The 27,686-nt window shown below is 40.9% G+C and overlaps 1 protein-coding gene across 2 annotated transcripts in view; it reads right to left on the bottom strand.

Annotated features, from left to right (window-relative positions):
* Nucleotides 1–27,686, bottom strand: part of nbas (NBAS subunit of NRZ tethering complex) — a 167,784-nt gene that overhangs the window by 94,836 nt on the left and 45,262 nt on the right. For both annotated transcript variants that reach the window (XM_086167558.1, XM_086167559.1), the window contains exons 22-33: nucleotides 23,249–23,335; nucleotides 22,272–22,425; nucleotides 18,883–19,068; nucleotides 16,336–16,509; nucleotides 15,832–15,965; nucleotides 13,337–13,399; nucleotides 11,118–11,240; nucleotides 10,906–11,008; nucleotides 10,285–10,362; nucleotides 10,042–10,196; nucleotides 4,842–4,954; nucleotides 2,286–2,399 (exon numbers count right to left, since the gene is read on the bottom strand). In XM_086167558.1, coding sequence (XP_086023684.1) covers nucleotides 2,286–2,399; nucleotides 4,842–4,954; nucleotides 10,042–10,196; nucleotides 10,285–10,362; nucleotides 10,906–11,008; nucleotides 11,118–11,240; nucleotides 13,337–13,399; nucleotides 15,832–15,965; nucleotides 16,336–16,509; nucleotides 18,883–19,068; nucleotides 22,272–22,425; nucleotides 23,249–23,335 — 1,484 coding nt within the window. The remainder of the gene's footprint in view (nucleotides 1–2,285; nucleotides 2,400–4,841; nucleotides 4,955–10,041; nucleotides 10,197–10,284; nucleotides 10,363–10,905; nucleotides 11,009–11,117; nucleotides 11,241–13,336; nucleotides 13,400–15,831; nucleotides 15,966–16,335; nucleotides 16,510–18,882; nucleotides 19,069–22,271; nucleotides 22,426–23,248; nucleotides 23,336–27,686) is intronic.

The raw sequence follows: 27,686 nt of genomic DNA, 5'->3' as shown, positions 1-27,686 counted from the left end.
GTTCGGAGCTCTTTGACGGAACCGCTAACCAACCTGCAGGAGCAATTAGAGGCTTGCGATCGCCCCGACAAAGGTCCCTCCTTCCCCCCGGAGGAAATGTAGGATGCAAGCCGTTCTGCTCGAAATCGGACGGGATGACACGATGAGGCGTCGGCGGCAGTTGGGCTCGAAGTTTTATTTCAAAAGCTCTGTTATTTTCACAAGTATTTTCAAACCACCATGGGTGGGACGATCTAATGAATTTTTCTTCTTCTTCTCCTTTCGGCTTTTCCCTTCAGGGGTCGCCACAACAAATCAACCTTCTCCATCCAACCCGACTCTGTAGCCTCCTCTCTCACACCAACTACCTTCATATGACAATCTAAAGAATATGTGAGTTTAATCTTTCCTTTGATTTACCGAAAAATGCCAAGAACCACCACGGTCGCCACGGCTGTCCTTTGTCACCGATTCTGTTTATAACTTTTATGGACAGAATTTCTAGGCACAGCCAGGGTTTTAAGGAGATCTGGTTTGGTTACCCCAAGACTGGGTCGATACTTTTTGTGGATGATGTGCTTCTGTTGGCTTCATCGAACCATGTTGAGCTGCATTTTGTAATAACAGTGCATTTTGTAATAAACGTCCAAAATGTTATAACTTTTTCATTTCATTGTGTAATAAAGCCGCATCTTGTAATAAAGCCGCATTTTGTAATAAACTGCCCCAACGCATTTTGTAATAAATGTTGCCGCATTATGTAATAAGTTATTACATATTGAGAAGATTATTACAAAATGCACTTGCAACTTTTTTATTTTCTAGGAAATGTAATAACATGGTGCATTATGTAATAACAATTCTAAAGCATAAGTTTGTTATTTGTATTTTATTTTACTTAAAAGTATTTGTAAAAGCTAGGCCTATTATTAGTATCACTGTATTAGCCTAGTAGCAGTACTTAGCAATTACTATCAGTACACTATTCAAAGGTTGCATTAACAGAGAATATTCTATAAATTCCATGTTATTACATTTCCTAGAGAATAAAAAAGTTGCAAGTGCATTTTGCAATAATCTTCTCAAAATGTAATAACTTATTACATAATGCAGCAAAATTTATTACAAAATGCGTTGGGGCAGTTTATTACAAAATGCGGCAGTTTATCACAAAATTCGGCTTTATTACAAAATGAAATGAAAAAGTTATTACATTTTGGACGTTTATTACAAAATGCACCGTTATTACAAAATGCGGCTCAACAGACCATGATCTCCATGTGAAGCAGGTTGAGGATCAGCACCTCCGAATCCATGGTTCTCCACAGGAGGAGTGCCCAATCTGTGTCGGGAAGGAGGTCTTAACCAAAGTGGAAAAGTTCAGGGTGTTGTTCAAGAGTGAGGGAAAGATGGAACAGGAGATCAACAAGGTCACCGATCCAAGCGGCTGAAATGAGCTTCCTCCACAGACTCCCTAAGGGGAAAGGGTGAGGAACTCGGCCATCCAGGATTCATGCAAACCGCAAAGAAATACCGCCCCTGCCGCCAATACCGCTCTGGTGATTGTTTGTCTACCAGGTTTCATTTCTGGTTTTGTTGGAGCTTCTCTATTGGTTGTTGATGGTGTTACGTCACCATAAAGACTGAAAGACTTGCGATATTAACAAGCGTGTTTGATATTGTAAGCCCAATACTAGTTAAAGACTGAGCTACGACTGCTATTAGACCGTAAGATTACCACCTTACACTTACCGATCGAGATGATGGGAGAGCGCTGCACCTAGAGTAAGACTCTAACAAGATTTCTTTCCGATTTTCAGTTTTAACTCTGACTGTGAAGAAGGTTGGTTGTGAGCCCAGCATATCGGGCGTCAGACCGGCCGTTTTGGAACAGAGCGATCGGCTTCCTGGTTCGATTCCTACGATTCCTCCAACCCCTAACCGGTGCTCGTGGTTCACACATGATGGGGGAAATGCAGCTTTTAAATTTTACCAATGTTGTGCTGTTTGTATAACTGAAAGTTGACAAAATGCTTTCTTTGTCTTCTTATAATATACAAGCCGAGTTGAAAACGCTGAACCATTGTATCATAAGTGCCTAAAAAAAAAAAGGTTGCAGTAATTACAAGATACTTGCAAAACCTCTCTGAAACCTGTTGAAACAGAGAACATCTGCATCATAAGGAGCGGCGTTGTAATCTGCGAGTTATTGAAAAAACAGCAGATAAAGAAACGCATTTTCGTTCAAGCACAGTGCATTTTCTTCAAAAAGTGTGTGTGTGTGTTTGCATTTGGGGATGAAGTACCTGCTACTCGGAGGAGTGAAGCGAGATTCAGTAGCGTGGCGGACTGTTTGAAGGCTGTGGAGCACTGGTCGATGCACTCCTTTATGAGAGACAGACGGTCCGACCGCAGACGAACTGGACGGTTGGGGAAGGAGACAAGAAGGGGGAGGGGAAATTTCATTTTTCTTCAAAATGAACAGGTGATGAGATGCATACTTGCTGAATAAATGCAATAAAACTTTTAGCCCAACACATAAAAATCCTTAACCGTCAGCCAAATGAACACAGATCTTTATAAATGTTTTTCTCTAGGTGCAGGAGAATTGCCGATATAATTTATATTCTGCAAACGCTTAAACAGTTTTTCTTCAATGCAGACAATTCATGAGATCGCAATTTTGAATTGCGATTACAGGGACGAGCTCGAGGAGAGAATAAAACCGACCTTTGGCGATTAAGGTGCTTAAACGCACGGTACACAAGACTGGAGACATGAGAAGTTCAAGACATAGATGGCATTAATATTCAATCTTTTTAAAAGCACATATAAAATGTTTTCTGCGATATTGCTATCACAGTCTGAGCATTTAATCTGGGATCTCATAAAGTAAATTTCATTGTGATTTGCAGGCCACTGCAGGATACTCTCCCAAGCTATTTCAGACTCTTTATGCATTTCATAATATTATAGTACAAGATTGAGGAGACTTGCATGAATCATAACAACACTTTTTTACAATTTCCATCTAAAAATATAGATACCGTAGCAAGTCACGAATGTTGGGTTTTATGTCGATGCTTGTTTTCTGTGTGATTTTGGGGGGTTGCTGGGAATTTTGTGGGTGAGCTTTGGGGTGCGATGAATTCCATTTTTTTTTTTGTTTGTTTGTTTGTTTTTTTACCTTGAATTGTTTGTTGTATTGTAGGCTTGTGTGGCGTGGCTGTGGCCAACAACAGCTATTGCTCATTAAAAAAATTAAACAGACGTTTTACTGTCACACGGGTGTTTACCTGACTAAAACACCACAATATTATAAAATATTATTGCTTTTTCTTTTACATTCAGACTGAAAATTTGTTTTTCTAACATCAAACTTACAACTTTCCAATTGGCACACTATGTGCCTCCATAACACCCGCATCCCCCCAAAGAAACCCTGTTGAGAATCTTCAAGGCTTAGCATCACTTTGGGCGAAGCCGAAAGGGGAAAGCTAAGAAAAAATGTTAGCGGGAAGCATCACCTGAGGCAGTGTGAGAAATTTAGGCAGTAAATGACTAAAGCTGAATCCTTTCCTACATGCTTGCTTATGCACGTGCGTGCTGTTTTTGCGCAAAAGAAAATAATGGCGACTTTATGTGTGTGTTTTCTCTATTCAGTACAAACAAATACCACGGGAATACAGAGCCACGCCGAAACTAACCATTGAAAACGCATCAGGTATCGGGTACCTAACATCGACACGGAGTCGTCCAAAACGGCACCTCTTTCCTTTTTGCTTTCAAGGTTTTCCCTGCTTTCTTGCGGCTCCTTTTGTATTTTGTCCAATCGCTTTCTGAAACTTGCTCTTGAAGGCTGTCTAGCTCGCGTTGTCTCTTGCAGGTAAGGGGCAGCGCAACGAAAATGTGGGCAGACAGTAGGGCACCGAGGGGTCGGAGAAGAAAGGCATCGAGGATAAGAGCTATTGAGAAAGAAAGGGTGGGCAGAAAGAGAAGCGGAAAGACGGTAGCTTATTTCTCCCTCTGTCACTTCGCTTTTTCGCCGGCGGCTCAGTTTGACGCGGGCAAGTTGTCGGGGGTGTTGTTTGGAGGAGGGGGGGGGGGGGTGTCAGGGGGCAGCTGAGCCCTCAGAGGCAAACGACACCTCGGTTCAGAGGTGAGACGACGAGGGGGCTCGAGCCGGTTCATTCTGGCTCGGGTGCCGTTTCCTTTAAGACAGCAGTGCCTAGAAAGTGCCGCAGCGGGGAAGTGGTGCACGCGGCCGGAGAGAAATAGCGATGCAGGGCCGGTGGTGGAGAATACTGATCTGTCCAGTTTACATACGGGGGGAGAATTTCAAAAAATTGGACACCCGATTTTGAACAAAAAGGTTAAATACACAAACACGGGCAGAGCATCTAAACAATCAAGTCCCAATTAAATCCACAGGCTGGTTGTTGTTTGTTCAATAGTTGATAGGACCTTTTAAACAAATGATTTATAAAGGAATATTAAGTTTTTTCTCTAATAAACACATGTAAACTAGCACTGTATGTCAAAATGTTGATATGATTGGATAATTGTTTGTAAATACATACGTACTATGTAAGTATGACGCATATATTGTCATGCATTCTCGTTCGATCGATGAACCATTAAAAGAAAAAGTGGGAAAAATTACCTTTTTCACGAATGAATTCATAATTGAATCATATTTTCGATTAAATAATGTCACGTTCACTTTTATTTTGTAATTTCGGCGACTTTATATAAATGATATGAGATCTTGATATTATCGCAGACCGGTGACATCCCCGAATGAAGCATCTATGTTCAAATTTGTGTCTTTGTGATGAATCCAAATAAATGCGCTATATTACCTTGAAGCGGCAAAATGCTGACGCTGAAGTCTTCCAATTGGCTGAGGGCACTGATCAGATCTAGCTCCTCCTGGATGGCCGGTGGATAGTCCGTGATCAGCTGGAGGCATGTCCTGACGCAGAAAAACACAAATAAACAACATAAAAGAGTCCATCTATGAATACATTAATCTGTTTCTCACTCAGGGAGGAGAGTTACAATTTATTGTGAGAACATAAACTGTAAACAGATCACAGAGTGAAAAGAGGTCCATAAAATAGTCTCTTTTCATCAAGTTTTTCCCATCTACTTTTAAAAAGAAAATTTATTTTGAAGGGTTTCATGATTGTAGATGCTGTTGAGTGCGCTGATTTAAGCAGAAGTGTCCCTAATATTTTTTTTTTTCCCCTGGAACGATGGTTAATTAGGAACTCCTTTCGATATAAAACTGAGTGCTCTACAAACTGTAGCCTCCACAAGGATCTTTAAAATAAGATCAATCACAAAGATGTGATTGGATTAGGGTGCAAATTAGTTTCACCCTGGTTTAGAGCAAACTTACAGTGTTAGTGTAGTTCATTAAGTTCGCAACGTTCGACATTTGCAAACCTCTAAATACAGCGGCGATTAAAGTATATCTATTTGCAAATATGTGCAAGCACCAAGACCTCAATCACGGAATGATATACTGCATATAAGCATATGTAACATAGCGCCAAATGTGTGTGTGTGTGTGTTAATGCAGTCAAAACTCCCCACTGTTTTTTCATTACAATTATGCAGGCCAAAAATTATGAAAACAAGAATATTAATAAGAAAATAAAAATCTTTATAAACTGATTAACAGCCATTGAAGACATTCCTGTGTGAGTCGATGGTGAGTTTATCAATACTGCCAGCCCTCTATTTTACCAGGGGTTTGTTGATGATTATTAATCGATAATACATTTTAATTGCTAAATAAAAATCCAAGCACGGCTCTTCAGACAAAAGGGTTCCTGCATGCTCTTCTTGCATCTGCCCGAAATCCAAGTAGCACATACAAATGTAAAGGTGTCTCAGGTTGTCTGTGCAACAAGTGACCCATGAGACATGCGTGAGCTGTATGGCTGCTCCAAACTATAATAAATGGTGATTTAATACTTAAAAAAATGTTGTTGTTTTTTTTTAAAAAAGATATATATAGTTTCTAATTAATTTTTTGCTTCTTCTGGTCTTAAACCCCACATTTACATGCTGTTAAGTGCATCTATCCCTGCCTGCTCAATTACTTTAGATGGGCAATTTTACCCCGGTAATTGTTCAGCAGTTCAGCAAGCTACAATACACAACACATTTTGTTCGAGAGACAATCGATAATATCTTTTTTTTTTTGTTGTTTGTTGTTCAGTCTGTGCGTGTCTGCTGTGTCGTGTGTCTGGCTCATTGGAACCATCTGCTCCATAAATGCTGGGAAACACGCTCCAGGATCCTGAATCTTCCACAAAAAAGGTTAATTTGGAGAACAAATTCAAAGGACAGAAAGCTAGCAGAAAAAAAATGTTAATCTTACATTTAATGCTTTTTTTTTTTTTTTAGGAGCAGAGAGAATACACAGAATAAAAATAAATATATACAGCCAAACTTAGAACTTTACCTTCACAGACACAGCAAGAGAGAAAGAGGAAAATATACAAAACTAATGAAAGCAATGCAAACTCATCTGACAGACTCAGTATTGGTAACGCTCTAAAGAGCCCACGGCGAGCAGGACACGCTGCACAAACATCCCACTCGAATGAAAATTACCGGCGCTCTGGCCAGGAACAAGAGGTTTGTCCTGGCAAGTCGGAGTGGAGGAGAATCAGTGGAAGGGCGACTGACAAACGGAGAGCGGGTTTTTGTTGACGGTCCATTTGGCTCTGCAGATGAGTGCGGTTGAGTGCGCACACAAAAAAAAAAAAAAAAAAAGAAATACAGCGACGTTTAGCCTCCTGTCTCAAGAGTCGCTCTGTCCTACTGATATTTGCAGATAAAAACGTAAACATTAACTCAAACACAAAATAAACACTTATGTTAGAGTCGATGAAATGCGTTTGTACAGAATTTGACCTCTTGAACTTATCGATGTCCGTCCGTGTCCTATTACGAAGGGCAATCAAGGCCTGAAACTCATCCCGACAAAAGAGAAACGAGTGATACAGCTATGACACTTAATTTGTTGAAATTATACAATATCATGGCGATTTGAAAACAGACGATGCTAAAAGTGATTCCCATCATAATTGGGTACAAAGGCACATGAATCCACAACACACTTGGGGAATTACATCATTTTAACCAGATTTTTTTCAAAGAAAGCGAAGAGGGTATTTGGATATTTTATCCCTTATGATGAAAAATGTTTTCTTTTAAAAGGAATCACGAATTAGAGAGTCATTTCAGCACGCAAGGGATGGTTGACGCCACATCACGGTCAGAGAAGATTGTAGACAGCAAAGAAGTCGAGAAGCCGAAAAAAAATGTCTCAAAACAAGAAGAGATGATGTGTTTTGATAAACATTGGCCAGTTTAGCCGTAGCATGAAGCTATAGGTTTTGTTTTGTTTTCTTTGTTAAAAATCAATACGTTGTCACTATTTCACGAGCAATCAATTTCTGCATGCAACACAAAAATGTCAGTTTTCATGGGGAAAGCTTTGACTCAGTTGGTAAAGCAGGGAGTTTGGAGGTTCAATTCCCCGTCTGTTTATGTCACGTGTCCTTGCGCAAGAAACTGAATCTCGAGTTGCTCCCGATGACCTGGTCAGCGCTTGATGGCTGAATGTTTGCATTAAAACCCGCAACAACTGAGGGTCTACGGCATCCACGAAAACTCCCATCCAAATTCTACACTCCAAATGTTTCTCTAAATACTTAAAAACTGTTCACCCAATAGCTGCTGCATGGGCATGAAAGTTTATGATGCGACTGAATGAAACAGATGAAAAGGTAGTTATCCCATTCTAATCCAATAATTGTTTGATTCCAGGTCAGAGAATATTCCTTCGCGGTGTGCTGACTGCCTGTTATTTGTTGTCTGCTGGCCGAAAAGTTTGGAGTTCATGCAAGGACCCTGCTCTGTAGATGGGAAATAAACAAATTCACCTAGGCCACGCCTGGGAGGACAGCGGCTCCAATCAGAGTTAGGAAAAATAAATACCAAACATATTACCATGCTATGCAAATATGTTACAACTTACAATCATTCCTCGAGGTGATTTTTCCTTTTTTTTTTCCTGAAGGTCATTATTGAAGTGCACAAAAAAAAGCTCTTTAGTTGTGGAATTTCCTGTGGCTAATGAGGCTTTAAATTTAAAGAAATGTACCCTGAAAAAATTGCTGTCCTCCTGTAATCCTCCAATGTATAATCTCTTTTGAAGAAGTTTGAAAGACTGCAAGTACCGTGTAGAATTATTTAGGGTTTTTTTGTGCTGTAAAATCAAGGTGCATCAAAATGTGTAAATATTATAACTGAAAATATTTCATTTATATTAAAGGTATCCAAATATTTTGCCGTGCATCAAAATGCATCACCACCCATAGTTGAGAGGCGAATTCCTCCCAACCTAATCAATAAAATATGCATTCGGACCCAAACCTTTGACCAATAAGCTAAAGAGTTATTAGTTTTTGAAGCATCTTTCTATTTAAACCAGGGTTATTTGTTTTACAGCCTTGACAAATTCAGCGACTGGAATCCCCCCCCCCTTCCGCCTATGTTATGCGATGCTGTTCATTTGAAATGAGCATCATGGCAGGGGGGACTGAGTGAACGGCAGGTTTATCTGGGCTTTTTGTCAGCTAATAATAGGTACCTGTTTTTGAAGGCATCTCATTACATTCTGCTGAACCATTTGACCGATGTGTGTTTATATGAAAGCATGGTTTAGCGCTCTTTAGTATGAAGGCAATTAGGATTTTTTTTTTTTTTTTGCCGTCTTTCTGTGATATACTTAAACACCCCTTGTTGTATTTCTTCCTCAATGCATATTTGAGCGCAGATCCATCCCGAGTCAGATCGCTTTTTTTTTTAAAGTGGTTGCGAAGATTCCTATTAATGTCAAGATATAGCGTCTTTGCCCTTCCATGAATGTGTGACTTTGGCCACATCTGTTCGGAACCCTGACAGCTGCAGGTTGTGTCCCAGAATACGCACAGTGTGTGCTCATCTGATATCATGTGCACGGGGTAAAATATGTGTCTGTGGAGCAGCTATTTTAATCAAAAGGGCGAATGCAGGAGGGCAGTTGACATGGATTATATCAATCGCGGTTCAAGAGGCACGTGGTCCAACTTCGCTTCCTGTTTCACGTCTTCAAATCGTACACAAAACAAACGCCTGCAGGTGCACGTGTGTGCACAGTGGGTGGGATACAATTAATGATCTTGTCAAAGTATGCGGAGCGGGGCTAGTGTCTTCCATGTCTATAAATGAATGATGACCCAATTACTGCCCCACTTAAACCATAGGGTTAGGTGCCCACTTTCCCCCCCATACCAATACCCGAAATTCCAAACCAGCATTCACACCACATACGTTCACTTACACTCGGTTTAGTCTTAGCGGAATGCAGTATTGTGGGATAACAGGCCATGATGTAAAAATGGTTTTCCCGGTCAAGCCGCATGGGCAGCGCAAATTAAATGTCCACGCACATGAGTACATTGTGTTTCTCGTTTATCAGAACTACCACTGAACGCAATATATCAATGCCTTTTTGTCCATATTAAAGAACAGTCCAATATAAATCTAATTACCGTAATTTCCGGACTATTGAGCGCACCTCAGTATAAGCCGCACCGGCTAGCCGATCGCTATCTCGGGCTCCCTCCTGCGCACTAAAACCGTCAAAGTTGTCTCCTTTGGTGTCGGAGTCGTACGGACACAGAATTTTCTGGTCATTTCATCGGTCTGATGTGACGAGGATAAACGATTTAGCGGCCTGAAGCTAGTTAGCGTCCCCCACCCAAAAAAGTCCATATATTAGCTGCATCTTTGTTTACGTGAAAAAAGTCGCGGCTTAGCAACCGGAAATTACGGTACCAAAGTTTGATCAATTTAATGTAAAGCTGGAGTTAAATGTGACGGAGACGCCCATAATGTGGGGTATGCAAAGTGCTTTCGCCAAAAAAATCAGTCTTAGGTTGTGGTGCTTCGTAATGGAAAAAAAAAGAAAAGAAAATGCGTCTTTTCGCTCACCTGGCCAGGTCCATACAGGGGTCCGTCAATGTCGAGGAAGAGTTGAAGTATTCCCTTGCCGCGGCCAGCACTAACTCCACACTGTGGTCGTAGGCTACCTTCACGGCATACCCTTTCCCGCGGAAAGATAAACTCACAGGAATATCCTGACCGACCTGTAAACAATAATTTAAAGTCAAGAGATCGCGTCGTACATGATGCATATTCAATAGTGGAGTATACTCAATAGGTTGAGCAACAAACCTTGGAGCAATGCATGAGCTGCCCTGCCAGGCGAATGTTAGCCACACTGCTAGAACACAACAGGGATTCGACAAATACCTGCAATGGCCCAAGATGAAGAATGAAAATAAATGAATGTGTTTTTTCCAAACTCATGAATATTATGTAGTTGAGAAAAACCGAATATGAATGGAATTGGATGTCGTTTTTAAGTAATACGTACTAGCAGTACCTTTTGCTCGCTCTAAGCGATCTCAGGCAAAACTGTTCTCAGTTCTACTACCTCAGTGGTGGAACAAACTTCCAGAAGCAACAAGACTAGCATCATCTATCTCAACCTTCAAGAAACAGGTAAAAACTGTTCTCTTTCAGGACTTTTTACTGCGCTGATGCCCCAGATCAGGTTAGGCAGCACGTTAAGCTATGCAGTGTGTGTGTGTGTGTGTATGTCTTTGTCAAAAAAAAAAAAAAAAAACTCACTGACCCAAGCTTACTGTTCTGTATATTTCCTGTGCATCGTGTATTTGCAAGTGTATTTGCAGTCCCTATGTCCTCTATTGTAAGTCGCTTTGGATAAAAGCGTCTGCCAAATGCAATGTAATGTAAAAACATGCAATTTTGGCATTTTGCCATATGCGATACCTTATGGCATGTCTCCGGGTTTAAACAGCTGTAGACATTTTGCTGCATGTCCAGCAGATCGTGCAGTAGACCTCTCCAAACATTCTCACTGACCGGAGGATTTCTGAACAAACACAAGCAGGCAGAAATATACCACAATGCATTGAAGTTCACAAGTACCGGTACAGTTGAATCTGAGTTTCCCAAATTGCATGCACTGTATAGTTTCATACTTGCGACCAGTATGACGACACAACTTGACCATTAGATGGTGGGCTTCCTCTCTACTGGTCTGAGTGCTCTTCACATACGAGATGGGCTTCTGCAAACCGTGCTTCTCCAGAACCTCCACCACGCTAGAAAGGAAAGGTGTGTATTATCACAGAAATAAAATATGCGGACAACCCAAAAAAAAAATACGACCTCAAGTCTAATCCACACAGCTGAGAGGACACCGGATGACGGGCAACGGGGACCATTGCATTAGGAAATGCCAGAATAGAAGATATGGTAGAATAAAAACCTGCATCTGCCAGGGGACAGTGTGTAGGAAAAGGGCAGGAGATGTATGTACTCAAGCTGTTTATTATTTTGACAGCAGAAGGTCCTTTGTGAGACACAGTGCGGATGGAAAAGTTCAGCACTTGACTAGAGAACACTGCTTTTCAGTGTGTGTATGCAGCTCCTGTATGTGTTCAGGACCGTGTGAATGCGTGGATGCTTTACTGAGATGTAACCGTTAGCTTGTGTGTTTTTTGCATGCATGAGTATGCACTCCGGGGATTAACATTGTATTCCTAATGTCAATAAGGTTTGTGCCACTGCAAAAGTTCCCAATGGTGCATTTTAATATGATAGTTAACATTTCACTATGTGTGTGGAAGACTTTGTGATTTACCAAGTGTACGTGTGTGTGTGTGTATACATCCATGTGTGCACACTCCTGCAAGTTGTAGTAGCAGCTGAAAATCAGCTTTCGGCGAGCAGACACGTCGCATTTACCGCCTGATTCATCTGAATGAGGGTATGAGTCACAATGCGGCAGTACAAAATATACATGCGCATACTTTCTGGGTTTCCTTTAGTGTGTGTGTGTGTGTGTGTGTGTATGTGTGTGTAAATATGTGTGGATGTCTTCTGTAAAGGCCAATCACTGAACTGTAACACAGGCCTTCCCGTTTCCTGCTACTTCCTGCTACTCTCCCATCATAATCTCAATTCCCATTCCCTTCAGGCTCCCCCCCTTCTCATGCTCTCAACCTTATCCTCCTTCTTTCCTCCCCATCACTGAACTGATCAGATGTTCAACCCTATGTGAGGCGAGGAGGAGATAGAAGCAGAGAGAGAGAGAAAGAGAAAGCGAGAGAAAAAGAAAGAAAGAGAGGCATGTAGGTGATTTTGTGACGGCAAAATTGCCTTGGGTTGTTTGAATACCACGGGAAATATGATGGGCCCTTAATATGATGCGTGGACAATGCATTTAAGTACACCTGCTTTTAGTTTCTTGTTTTGTTTTATTAATCGGAGCGGCAGGTAATAAGCATCAGGAAAAAGAGAGTGTTGCCAAGACAATGCAGCAGGAGTCATGCACAACAGGTGGGGCAGATATGGATTGGTGGGTGGATGAACAGATGGATGGGAAAGCCACTCACACTGTCATTATTAAATATTCGAGGTATTTCATGAAATTTATTTTTCCACCTTTGGGATAGTATCATTATAAAACAAAATTTCCTTTTTTTTTTTTTTTTTCTTCCAAGATCGACTGGCTTCTGAAGAAACCATTTTAAGAAGAGTTTTTCAGATGCTTTGGAGGCTAAAGGTTCCAAAGAACCCTTCAAAGAAAAAACAAGGCTTCTAAATGAATCCCTCATAATAATTGAAAAAAAAAACGCCAATGAAATCTTAAAAGAGGAGGAAAGGTTCTGAATAAAACACCTCGTGAAGGTTCTGGGTAAAACCATCCACGATAGAAAGAATATCTGTGGAACCCAAGCCAGGAATATCTTAGTGAAGAATTTACATAAACAGTTCTGGGTGTAACCATTTAAAGCTGGGTTACAAGTAGAACGCTTTGAAAAGTTTCTGACTTAAACTGCCGAGTTTATCACGAAAAAAGGTTCCTCTGATTCAGAGAAGCTGAAGAACGCTGTTGGCTTCAGCAGCAGTATTTTTTAATGGATCCATCCAGGGATCCTTGACCACCAGAGGTCTACGAACTTGACCCCATTTCTTTTCAGTTCACATCGATACTAGCACATAACCAGATACGACAAGGACGGTGTCAATAAAACAAAGGAGTTATCAGATACAAGCTGCAAGTGTCGACATCTGAAAATCTGAAAGGAGACTTTTCCCTGAAGATTAAACTTGTGTTTAAGCCCCGCTAGGCAAGGACGGGCAGACGGCAGTAGAAGCTGGAATTCAAACATGCTTGGAATTTTGCAAATACCTGAGGTGCTTTTCAAGCTTGTCCACCTTATCATGGAGGGACGAGGTGACGTCCGTCTCTGGCCTATGGGATCACAGAACACAGATGGAAGAGAGTCACTGAGTGTGTACATTGATGTGAATAAAACGGGAATTTTAAGCGCAGTCGTCGGCATACAGCCGCCTCGCAGCTGTAACGGTTGCGCGCAAAGCCGACCACTTGGAGGTTGCACTGATTTCACACTAAAAATAAAATCCCCACGATGCTTTGCCTTCGGGCTAAGGATTCTGGGTCAGACTGGTCTGTCCCCCCCACACCCCTGGAGAACTGACCCTTGTGAAACAACCTTCTGTGAATGTGTGCTAGCACCAGGAAGTGACGGTGTGTGTTAATGTGTTGCACTATTTTTGTCATATCCAGAATCTTTTCTGCATTCCTCCCCGGGTCCTTTCGGGCTGTTGTCCATCCCTCCCTCATTCCATTTCCTTCCTCTCTCCATCTAATCCCTTGTCTATTTCTCTATTTCCCTCTGTATAAGGGTGGATGCACACATATTCTTCTGAGCAGATTTAGACCTAATTAAGCCATTTCCCAAAAAACGATAGAAAAGAAAATTGGGTTGAGTTTACCAAGGCCTGTTTTGTTCCCCCCCAGGCTCTCAAATCTTTAATATTCTGGGCTGCGATAGCAATTTTGGCTTTAGCAAGTCTGAAACGCGTGCATATACAGCAGATCTTTGCAGCAGCGCTAATCCAAACAGGACAGAATGGAAGCTTATAAAATAATTATTTTCATGAAATACAGGGTTCTTTACATCTAGAACTAAAGCTGTGCCTGATGAAGCACTACAATAAAAATCTGCTGTTTTATTACATAAAATGTACTCAATTATGAAATCGCAGTGCTTGATAAAACACTGGTGACAAATAGTTTTGTTTCCTTGCACCGCTAAAAGTAAACAATGCAACAGATCGCATAAGCAGAGGGAGGGCTAACGGACATTACCTGTTTGTTTTTTTTTGTTTGTTTTATTCTCAAAGCTGACCATGACCCCGTTTGAGCCACATTTTACATTTATCATCAGCAGCTTTGACCTCTGTTGACCATCCAGAGGGTATTATAATCCCTAGGGATATTCCTACAATCTGCGACACTCTTGCGAAGGGTATGAGGAAAGATTTTGCAAGTGCCATTTAAGTAGCAGAGTCATTCCACAAACTGTGGCATTTTGAAAAATATATACATTACAGAAAAAATATAAAAATTAAATTCCAATCAAATAAATAAATAAAAAAACCTAACTGGGCTTATTAACGTTACGAATCATAACATGTTACGAGGCTATTAGTGTTGAATCTCTTTTTTTTTTTTTTTTAACTTTAATTATCATGACAAATTATCTCCCGTTCATTTCAGTTGAGTTGGCATCCCGCGTCTTCGAAAAACAAATATCCCTTAAATCTTTCATGGAGAAAAAAAACAAATGCATGACCACTTTTCACAACAGTTATGATAATATGAGAAATGAAAGTAGTTGAGAAAAGAAATTAGCGGCGTCTGCTAGATGCAAGTAATAAAACGATTGTTTGAGTGGAACAAAACTCAAAGCAACCAGGAGGCTCAATAACCAGCCTTTAGAACAGCAGCTGTGGTTGCATTTAATCACTGTGCAGTTTGACACAACAACACCCAGGTTGCTGTCGGCCCGAAATAGGGCGGAAATACTGCATACCGGTGCACTTATCCCCTTTGCCGGATTGCGTGGTGGAAGTGAATACGATTGAAGCGCAGTAAACCGCAGTGCAGGTGAGGCAGGCGGACGGAAAAAATTTCCATTGTATAGAAGTGAAGTTGTTTCATTTGAACCATTGAATTCAAAGAAAAAATTAAAATAATAAATAAATAAAAATAAAAAAAAACATGTTTGTGTAGGAACTGTTTTGAATTAATTTACTGTGATACGTTGTTGGTTTTATTTTACCAGTTTTTCCTTCACTACATTTCATTTCTGTGCGTACTTCGCTATGACTATCATTCAGTCTCTTTCAAATGAACTGCAATCTCACAAGGTCCCCAGGGGGCGCTTAAGGGACGGGGCCTCTTGCCACGTGAAATAAAATACACCGCAGAAGACAGCGGTGGTGGTGGCGGCGGAGGAGGGGATGAAACGGACTAGCCGGAGGTTACTGATGGTTCCTCGGAGTCAGAGATCAAAATGAACGAGAGCGAAGAAGGGAGACGGAAAAGACAAAGTGGCCGGGTATATTGATGGGAGTGAGGAGAAGGGCATAGGGATGGGGAAAAAAACGTAGGTCAGGTGGGATCAGTACACATTCAGCTAGAACAGCAGAAGCTTACTCACTAACTAAATGTCATCGCACGTGTCATGCTTACATAGATCAACAATAAATTAATGATAATTCAGATTTTTGTTGAATTGATATAAAAGTGTGTGTGTGTGTGTGTGTTAGGGAAAGGGAGCGTTTAAAATGCCACTAATATGTTTTGCCTCTAACCCGAAGCCTCTCTGCGGCAGACACTCCAGAATGTCGTAGCACAGGCTGAGCTGGTCGTCGCGCTCGCAGCTGTAGATGCACTCCAGAGCGACCGCCATCAGCTGGTCAGGGTCCCCAATAATCTTCTGCTGACACTGTAGGAGAGACGGAGAGCAATTAAAGAGGAGATTCGGCCGCGTCGGGTCAGAATGTGAATATCAATTCATGATTGACCCTGAAGTCCGCATAAACCAATGTCCCGTGTCGCTCCGCATGTATGTGAACCCCCCCCGACTCCCAGGAGTGCAGGTTTTTCAATAGTTAGCAGACCTGCCCTTGGCTGTGCTCTAATGGGTCATAAATTTGACTTTTAAAGCGCTAAAGGGCCGCGGCACTGGCCCTGACATAGTGTAAACAGCCGAACCGGAAATGTAATGTGTGCTTTCAATCTGCCGTCGCTCCATTCATGTATAACACGGTGCAAGACCCCGACCCCCCGCCCCAACCCCATGTTCTGAGCCATACATCAGGTTTGGAGTGCTGGAAGATTTTGAGGGGTAAGGCGAGGTCCCGCACAGCCAGGTCGACCAGGAACTCCCTGAGCAGAGACTTTGCAGCTCCCTCCTTTTGTTTCTCACAGCGGTGTAGGAACGGCACCATCCACTGAAAGGCATCCTTCACGTAACGCTCTGCATTGGACTGTTTTTTGCAAAATAAACATTTGCAGACAGACAACAAATTAAGAGCAGCACAGTGTTAAGAACCACCCACCTCCATCACATAAGCAACCCAGAAGTTATTATGATTATCTCTTGTTATTCATTATTATTGATATTATTATTAGTGATAATTATAATGATCATATTAATACATTTTATTTAAGGTGCCTTACTTGACATGCAACGACGACATACAGACATAAACACATGCACAAAAACAGACGTAAAAGAAAGAATGAAAATAGAAAAAATAAAAGTAACAAAAGCAGTGACAAAAATAAATGCATTTGAAAAAATTATTTTTAAAAGGTGGAATAGGATGGAATGGGCCGCCTTAAAACGGATGTGTCTTGGTTGTGATTTGAAGTCATTTTCTAAACTGACTCAAGCAATAGTGGCGGTGAATTTTCATAAGCTTGGAATTCGGGGAATTTATTCAGCTTGGATGGATATCAGTTATGGATTAAAGAGATTGTTTTAGTTTTTTTTTATAATTCTTCACCGGTGTTGAAAACCCCTAGTACAGGAAGTGAGACAATTCGCCACCACTCTCCAGTGACTGTTTGCGTGAATGTCACTTATTGCTGCCTTAAAGCAATGCTGACACAAAGCCAATTGTCTCAGTAATAAAAAAAAAAAGTGCCCGAACTCCCCATGCCAAGCGGTGTACTTTTTTTTTTTTTTTGTATGAATATCAAAATTTTTTTCCATTTGAGACTTTGTAGAGGTGACGCAAAGCAAATGAAATGATACATCTTGATATTTAACCTGAACTGATACTATAGTCGTGACATTACTGGAGGTGGTGCTCATTGGGGGGGATGCAGGTGGATGTGGAGCTGATACGGGCCCTTGCACACGCCGCGCAAAAGCATCGGCTCGCGACACAAGGTAAGGCAGCAGCTGCAGAAAAGAGGGTTCTGAAAATTATTCAAATGTGAAAAAAAAAAATGGTGCACCCCACACGCCGGCGCACTATGCCGGTCGCTTTCCGATAAAGAAATACATCAGACGCAGGCAAAGAGGGAGATTAAATCAAGGCGAATTTGGTAAACATTCACAGAGGCGCACACATACACACTCACAGCGCCCAAAGGGAGGACCAGTCGAACAGCATGTGTTAGTGCGGTAAACAACATTTGCTGGCTGTCAGCCTGTATGGCAGCGTTTACTGGCATTTCTCCTCACAGGTTAAAGCTGGCAATATTAGCTACAATTTAGAGGACAGCTCATATTCTGTAATCCAAAGGGACTTCACACCGTATAGTACCTGCTGCAGACGGACGTTGATAGCTCTTCCGATACCTGGAATCATCCTGAGCGTGATGAATCTATATCGCTATGCAATTCAATAGCCGCTTTATCAAAAGTTATGTGAAAATTATTAAAAAGAATATTGAAAGTGCGACAGCACTTTGCTTTGCTCATAAGCAAGACGCAAGAAAATGGGACCTTAAATAACAGGGTGTGCTAAGAGTGATTCAACAAGCGATACGTTCAAATTCTGACCGTTGCAAAACGATCAGTTTACTGAAATCAGATTTCTTTATTCTTTATAATAATACAAATTTTATACTGTGTTATTTACGACGTATTCATGTTGTAATAACCAAAGGATGAGTTTGGATCGTGAGTTATTAAAGACCATTCACAATATATATATGTACGTTATATATAGAGATATATTTAAAGATAATGATATATACACAAATACATATATATGTATATATTTATGTATACGTAATTATATGGAGAGAATATTATTCATCAAATGAATCTGCTCTTTGATACAGGACAAAATACTCGGGGAAAGATTTGTGTTTTCTGAATGCACATTCAGGTTGCAGTTTGAATTCTTCCATTCCCTTTAAAAAGTGGACTAAAATGAAAGTGACCACAACAAGGGCAAATAAGATTAGATGTAAATTGCATCAATATGACAGCCCAGCGCTCCTATTTATCTATTTATTTCTACACACACACACATACACACACGGAGCGGAGTGTAAAAAGCAGCATGAAAGGACATGCAAATTAAACACTTGGATATAGGAATAGCAATACTTTTGTCTGGAGGGACTAAATTGGCATAAGTCGAAAAGTGTATGAGACAGAATTGCTCAGAAATATGATTTTGTTTTTTTTTTTTAATCCTTCATAATTTGCAATGAATGAACAGTTGTAGAGGTATTTTAATACAGTAATTATCTTAACATATGTCAGCGATACTAGTGCGTGATTGAACAGTTAATTAGATTCTGCCATTAATCTCATATTAATCTGAATTAAAACCTTTTAATGCCAAACATGAAAATATCAAAGACGGCTAATTGAGCGATAATGTTTTACTCACGTTTTTCATGAGGAGGCGGAGCTTATCGATATCGCTGAGCTGCTGGAAGTCTTTGAGCGTCAGATTCAAGTCACACACGGTTTCGTACACGACCGTTTCCAGGGTGACCAGGTCATCGCACAACAGCTCCAGCCCTGGGATGTCTCGCTCCTTCCCCAGACGCACCAGGGACAGAGCGCAGTCCACCTGATGGATGAAGAAAACGAAAATAGAAAAGCAAAACAATACTTAGAATAAACTGAAGCATCGTTTTCCCAACCCCGACGAATTACGTGCATGTGTTTTGTCACGCCGTCGCTGTGTTTTAGGCACATTTTCGGGGGTGATTTCTTTGGCTTTTAGAAATCTTTGCACTTGAAATTATTTTCACAGGCATACATGAAAAACAATATCTCTGGGCAGGTACGTTTGTCATGTCCATCCCCTTCGAAAGCACAATGAGGTTCGGCATGCGCCATAAAAAAATGAAGCTTCTTTTCGTGACAAGACCTTGAGTAGAATAAGCGTCAGACAATGGGTGGATGGATTTTTGCTATCTAGGTTTCCACAGCTTCTCCGTGTTTTGGTGCAAATACAGACCAAAACTTGACCCAGTAGCACCAGTCGAGGCGAAACTGCTCAGACATTGGCATTACCTTATGACGACGTCCGAGCCAATCAGTTGCACGAACATAACCTCTAAAGATCCAGGACGGCAGGCTAAGGATGTTTGATGGAACATGTTATATGGCTGAGAACTGACCAGCATGAGCAGATGACAGAGGATTTCATGGATTACTGACAGACCAAAGTAAATACCATGGAGTTAAAGACGTATTTTGATTATTGGGATTCAAATAATACGATCAGATGGAAAACGGACGGGACTGTATCACCTTAACTATCAAGCTGCTATGCCACCGTGCTGTCTGGTAAATACTTTTTTTTAGAAAGCGTACACCAAACATACGAAACAAAAATCAAAGTTCTGAATAATGATAAAAGCATTCCATCCGATCCGATGTCTTACAGCTTGTCACTGAAGGCCGAACAAAATAACATGGATTCTCTGATGCAATTCAAAACAAAAGTCCTGCAATAATGCTGGAATAGCCCTTGTTTGTTTTCTTTAAAAAAAAAAAAAAAAAAAGCATGTTATTCAGATACCACTGTGCCTTATTTTGTAGTAACGCCGCACATTTATTGTTGTATAAATGTGCAATGCCATGTTGCTCTACGTCCCTTGAGTGAGACATGAACAAAACAACCACATCGTGAGAAAAAGGATAATAGCTGTCAGTCATTACTCATATTCCATCATTAGTTGTTGTCCGATAAAAACGGGTAGGATTGGGGCTACCCGGTACTGTCTTAATAAAATTCTGCGCGGAGGAGCAACCGATCGATACCTGACCACCGATTTGCTGGCGGCGTGCCCGGCCAATCGATGCTCAGCCACCTGTGGCTTCTGGCCAATCAATAGCAGGTACCGCCGGGCCCTGTGTTGATGATTGCCTCCTTTCAACCTTTAAGAGGACAGGAGCTCTTTGACAGTTAACTCGGATTTCTCGGGACACCGACCCATCCAGCTGCGCGATCTCGTCATGTTTTTTTTTTTCTTTTTCCTTTCGGGCCGCTTGTCACGTTTCTCGCCGAATAGATAATCCTGCGCGAATATGCCACTGAGTTAGTGCCTGCACCATTAGATACAAGAGGGAGAGTTCTATTGATCTGGCTGTGAATAAAAACCATCCCTGTGCTCGACCCCTCCTTCTGTTTCCCTGCCCTCGAGAGATAGATACCTAGCAAACCGCAGACAATTCAGATGTTAAATTCTCACAGTTTTTAATTAAGACCTTATTTCCCTCCCCTCCCCACATCATTATCTTTGCTGTATTGAGTTGTTACCATCCTCTCTTTCTTGGATTTCACTGAGCAGTCTCTGTCTCTTCTCCCAGTCCCAACTCAGTCTCGCCCCCCCCCCCGGCCCAAAAGTCTTTTACAATTCTCTATTATCTTCTGTACCTTTCAACCTTTGACAAAACTTCAAAATTCACCGTGTTTGACCTTCATTTGAACTCCTGATCCGGTCCCCGGGATACTCGCATTGTCCTTTCCGTCCGCTTTCAAATTACCTCTGTCGCATCTCGCGTCATTTCGCTGTCAACAGCATTTCACAAGTTTCCGAAAGCCCGTCGTTACGATTTTTTCGAGTCGCGGAATCGATTTTAGTGACTCGCAGTAACTGACCAGTTTCCAAGAGTCTACGGTGTGGGGGGGGAGTTAAAATCAGTATATGCTAGCAGACGTGTTCAAAGTGTGTGTGTGTGTGTGAGTGTGGAAACAAAGAGACCGTAGAGTCTGAGAAGCTCCCAAGAGGCTCCTGGAGTAACATGTGAGAAAGCAAAAAGAGATGAGGTCTAATTAAAAAGGAACAAGGGAGGGAATGAAAGACAGAGCTGGTGTGATTCTTAGAGATTAACAAAGCCTGTTTTACACTCACACACACACACACACACACACACACACACACACACACACACACACACACACACGTGCAAGCACGCACACGTACTCGCACACATATGCACGCACGCTTTCCACATTCGCTTGAGTGGATGATGAAAGTCATGATTCCCCAGTTGCGTTGAAAAATGAGTGATGAACCCTCCAAATCTCCAACCTGCTTAAGGCTGAGACAAAAAGGATAAAACTGAGAAACGCAAAGAGGAAAAAAAAATGAAACAACCTTGAACCCTCACCGCAGCGGAGGTGAAGCGGGGACGCGGCGTGGGCGGGGCTAACGGGCAGCTCCATTGGGTTACATCCCATTACTTTGCTAAACAAACAGCCATCAAGTCCCATTTTTCAGTTGCAACAACAGAACGCGAACGACAGAAGCTGTGGTTACTCTTCATTAGGAGCCCATATGGCAAATATGATCATATTTGATGTGACTGCCGCAGATCCGATCAAAGTGACCTTGACTGATGGAGTTTGGCAACATCTCCCCGGCTCATCATATTCATTTTCACCCTAATCATCTAAAAGAGGAGCGCGGTAGCAATTATTTTTCCCCCCACTCGGTACATTTGTAATAATTCCAATGCGCTGCTGTGCACCTCTCAGCTCAAAGCAAGTAGGGTTGTTTGGCAAAAGGCGCGAGGAAACGATATCGGCTCGGACTTGACCGAAGACTTTTCGAATTAGTGAGGGATGATTTCGGATCATTAAAAAAAATTGCCATGCCTCTATGCGGATGGGATTTACTGAGAAAAAAAATGCATATATATATTCTTGCTGTTTTTTGTTTTTTTTTTCTAGTTTGAGCAGCTTCTTGTTCAATTGCGTTGATTCTGCAGGGGAAGTGCAGAGCGCTTCCTGGCCAAGGTCGGCAGAATCCCGCATACCTGTCTGGAACAGGAGTCGATATCCTGGGCTCTGCTCTGGTACCACTCAGTCAGCAGCTTAATGGTGGGCGTAGCTGCGCGGAACCGGAGCAATGCCGGGTTCTCCTCATATAAGAAATTGTCATCGTCGAACAAGTTCTGGTCCAACACCGCTCTGAGAGAGACAGAAAAGAGTGTGTATTTTACATCATATTTCAATTTAAATAGTATGGTTGCATCCTTGATATACTATGGAGGTTAAATTTGTCAGAAGGACTAAATAACCAGGATGGAAGTCAAATGCACTTTAGCATGCATCGTCCATATCAGAGCAAATAAGGTGAGATACAAGATGGATTCGCCTTGGCTAGTATTACAGATTTTACTGACTGACAAGGTAGAATAATAATAAAGCCCTAATGGAGGGAGGAAGGCACAAAATAACTTTAGGAATGAGGTTATTGAATTAAAAAAACAAAGCCAATGTGTTAAATGTTATAGTTGTGGCCCGAGACCAAGCTGGCAACAGACAGTCGGTATCTAAATTTCACTTGAGGATTCCTACTCAAGTATACGGCAATAACAGACCCATGTTATGATTGTGCACAAAAGAGCAATAATAAAAGAGCGGGCTAAATATAACAGTAAATGAAGCTGGCCTCGCTACACAGATGCTGGCAAATGCCACAAACTGGCAGAGCGACAAGATCGGGCATTAGTGTTACGGCTCTGTTTAATATTTGGATAATAAGATGTAATGTTTGTTTCACATGACAATGCCAGCGCAGGCATCTGGTCTGCGTGGAGCATGAATTTTAACTGATCCAGTGCAAACTGTGAAGGTCTTTGTAGCGGGTACAAATGAGAGTGGATGTATACAAGATATTTATCTATGAACAAGGTGCATAGAATGTGAATAAATATGAAACCAGGCTGATTTATCGTTTGTGTTTTGTAAAATGAAATAAAAAAACAAAATTCATCGAGAGTTGTGTTACCTGCACTCATCCGCCTCGCACCAGTCCATTTGTCTGTGTCTTTGCTCGTCCCAGGGAATTATCGCCAGCTCACCTCTGTCATCCAGGCTGCAACACGGAATAGAAAATTGGAAAGCAAGACAAAGCCGATGAAACAAAAGGGCGGCAGAACAATCCTGTGGAGAAGTTTCTGAGACAGGTAAGGGCATGGACGGTGCATTCTGTCCGCTAACACCAACAACCAGATGTCACGGAAATCAAACCAACATTTCAAACTCTTGCATTTAGCCAATTCTACCTGTAATGTAGAATACAAAGTAATGCTGCTATGCATTAAAAAGAATGATTTATGTTGTCTCCTATCATTTATTTTATATATATTTTTTTTATTATTTACTTACGGTATATCATTTACAGTCGTATGAAAAAGTTTGGGCACCCCTGATTATTTTCGAGACTTTCCTTTATAAATCATTGGTTGTTCGGATCACTTTCAGTAATTGTTGCTCACTTTCTGTAAATCCTATAAACTTCATTTCACTTCTCAAATATCACTATGTTTGTTTGCGATATGATATATTTAACTGAAATTGCTGATCCGAACAACCAATGATTTAGAAAGGCAAATCTTGAAAATGATCAGGGGTGCCCAAATTTTTCATACGACTGTATATAACACTATACATTATATACACTAATCATTATTATACTAGGTATATATACATTGCTTTTATATAGCACTATCATTATAAACAATATATGGAAACTAAAAAAAAATGAATAAAAATGTTTTTATGTGAATAAAAATGTTTTTAAAATTTAGAACCAATAATAATTATTAACAACAATAATTTCGATTTTCTTAGCAAATTCCCCCCCCTCGTGGGGATATTTGTTCTCTGCATTTAACCCATCATGGATGAACCATGAGCAGTTGACTGCCATCAGAAAGCGCCAGGGGAGCAGTTAGGGGTTCAGTGTCTTGCTCAACAGAACAAGGATGAGCCAGGGATCAAACCAGGAATGTTCCCAAGATGATTTGCTCCTGTGTCACGCCGCCCCCACATATTCTAATATCTAATAAATATGTCTTTAATATATATTTTATCATTAACTGTTTTGTGTTTTTGAGATAACCCTTTCACTCAACATGTGATCTTTATTGTATTTTTAGATGCATGCTAATAAATTAAGTCAATTCCCCCTGCCCAAAAAGATTAAAAAGACCTATATGTAAAAGGTACATGGGAAATTTCAGTAGATACTGTTGAAAGTGTCCTATTGATGTACTACGATCCTTCGAAAATACAAAGTTTCATGAAATAAAAAAAGATAAATATTTGAAAAAAAAACAGGAACAGTCTTTAAATGATCCTATCTAACAGCTTAAAAAAAAGTGATGAAAACAAACTAACCTCACGAGAAGTGCGCAGCTCCAACCATTACAATAATTGCGGTCTTTATATCGGACTATCTCATTCTCCAACTAAACAAAGCCATAAATCTCATATCCTGCATGCAGAAAAGTACGACCTGCATGAAATTACAGCAGTGAAGCCAATTTAGATTAAAACGGCAAAAAAACAATCGTATGCACAACAATAACAAATAAATAACATAAAAGATCTTTTGAAAAGAGCAGAGTATTTATATTTTCTTTTCACCATGTGTGGACAAAGCTTTTACCGATTGTTCGTTTCCTTGGATGTGACAGGTCTAAGGAAGATGAATAGGAAACATGCAAGAAAAAGAAAAAGTGGCATAAAGAATGACACGGTAACCTCACATCAGCGCGCGCAGCAAACGCTCAGAGGAATATACAAAACGCAGGAAATTCCACTCGCACATTTTTCAGAAACCAGGGGTGAGGCGCCATTTAATCCCCCCTAGTTCGAGGACGAATGCATTTCTCCTTGTTATCCATTTGTCTGCGGACGGAAAAATACGTTGCACGGCTGTAAAACTCCAGGCAGTAACACAAGCTACAAATCATCCATCCTGCCCCGTCGCAGTCAAAGAGTGCACCCACTGCAGCAGTTTTTAGCACAACAATAAATCCAGTCCAATCCCAAAATACTTAAGAAATGTGCAACCACTTTGATTTATGTCAAAAAGCAAACCTAGATACATATTTAATTATTTTTTCATTTATTTTCTAAGAAAACACCGCACAATAAGAAGAGGGGTTTTAAGGATTCTCTTGCCGCCATTACTCCGCACTCCCTAATCCTCATTATAAAAGATCCAGTTTAGAGTGAGAGGAGTAAATACCGGTGGAAAGGCCCGGACATATCGATGGCAGGAATGAATTATTCTGCACCTGCAACCCCAATCTACTTCACACTTGCCTCAGTGAACTGCCAGGGTAAAGCGGGAGGAGATGAAGACGCTAAACAAACTTGAAGCAGTTTATTTGTATTTCCACTAGGCCACTACTTTCCAAACTAAAGAGGAAAGTTGGATTTTGATTTATTTATTTATTTCAAATATATCGCTCTTTGGTCTTCTTCCCCGTACCTCTGGAAGTCCACTCACAACCCCTGGATCGATATCACAAGAGAGCGCATTCGCTTCCGCTAAAGCGAGGCTTCAGTGTATTTGCTGGTGAGCTCCAAACAGATGGTTTGACCTGGCTCGTTCTGCTGCAGTGCAGGAGCCAGCATTGCTGGAGCAGCAGTTGGGTCCTCGCGGGCTGGGGAATAAAGCAAGCCGCCCCACAGCAGCAAAGCCATGATGGATGCTCACTGCAGAGCCACAACCGCCTGACCTCCATACAAACTCCCGACTCCTGGCTAGCATAAGGGAGCTGTTGTGGAACAGCTGTGTCTACGGGTGCAAGCCATAATAACTTTATCCCTACGACGTCTGGGTCTCTTTCATCTCACAACTGCAGGGGGACCCCCCACCCTGTTTGCGGTTAGTTTCTTTTATATAGAGTATGCATGTGTGAAAATTGTTTTGAACACATCAGAAAATACATACTGCAGGTGTGGAGAAAACATATAAGGTGTATATAAAAGAAAAAAAACTGGAAAAGTAGAACGCAGTGAAAATTGAGCTCATAGTAGGTCTGGTTGATATTACAGAAAAATTTATCTTACTTATCTAATTCCCATAACCCTGTGAGCAGGTCGACAGGAACCTATCCCAGAAGGCATTGGGGCAAGAGACGGGGGTCACATGATCACCATCGCTACCCCCGTCCCTCAAAATTATTAATTCTCAATTAATTGTTTTTAAACACATTTTGAGGGCAGAAAATTCATTCATTTTTCGTTTATCAGTCACTTATAAGAATCTAGCAGGCTAACAGGCTAGTCCATTATTATTTTATCAATCATCATCATGTTCGCTAGCACGGCTCCCCTAATAGGAATAGAGAAACCCACCCTTGGTTGTTTCGCTTACTGCAATAAATATTGTATGACAGACCGACTCCTCTCAAAAGTCAAGAAATACAAATTTCCACGTCATGAGACATCCAGGACTGAATACTTTTAAGAGTAAATGCAGAGCCATAACATAATCAGTAAAGGATTATTCTGTAAAACATTAGCTATATACAGGACTGTCTCGAAAAATTAGAATATTGTGATAAAGTTCTTTATCTTCTGTAATGGAATTACAAAAACAAAAATGTCATGCATTCTGGATTCATTACAAATCAACTGAAATATTATATATATATATATATATATATATATATATATATATACATAGCCTTTTATTATTTTAATATTGCTGATTATGGCTTACATTTTAAGAAAACTCAAAAATTCTATCTCAAAATATTAGAAAATCATGAAATAGTATTTTTTTGTTTTCCATTCTCCTAAATTTCAAATCTTTTTTTTTTTTTTTTTTAAATCAAACATGACACAACGTGTCAGTGTCTGACAGCAACGGACTATTTATGCCTTGGGCAACTATTCATTTGTGCTATAATGAGTGGAGGGAAGCAGGTGTCCTGCTCACTGGCGCCCACAGCAAAGGACATCTATGTCCCCTTTCGTCCCAGTGAGAGCAGGAAGAACTTTGCATATTTGTTATAAGACATCATTCTATTGAGCTACTTTCTTATTACTATTGATGGAGAGTCCATTGTTGATGCATAGCAATATTGTTTTCACTGCCGGGGGGACAGAGATATAACGGACCGGCTGGATGGACTCCTAAGTAAATCCAGTCTGTGACCTCTAGACATTCTTCTATCATCTCCGTCTTATCATTCATTCGCCTCTCCAACCACATCCCCTCGGCATCTCTGCAGTCTTTCTGATACCATATAAGGTGAGGTGGCTGTGACAATACTTAACAAAACCAGAGTGTTGGAGGGCGACCGCAAACCATTCCCAGTGGTGTCATTTATCACGTCTGAGGTTTGTTGGCAAGAAAAATTTAGGAGAGAAAACTAATGTCTGTCCTTTTTTTTTTTTTTTTGTCATTGCTGCCTTTGGCA

Source organism: Fistularia commersonii, chromosome 20, assembly GCF_037954325.1.
Source record: "Fistularia commersonii isolate RoL2024-O1a breed Wild chromosome 20, RoL_Fcom_v1.0, whole genome shotgun sequence".
NCBI classification, from domain to species: domain Eukaryota; kingdom Metazoa; phylum Chordata; class Actinopteri; order Syngnathiformes; family Fistulariidae; genus Fistularia; species Fistularia commersonii.
This window is presented reverse-complemented; position numbering and strand designations above follow the sequence as displayed.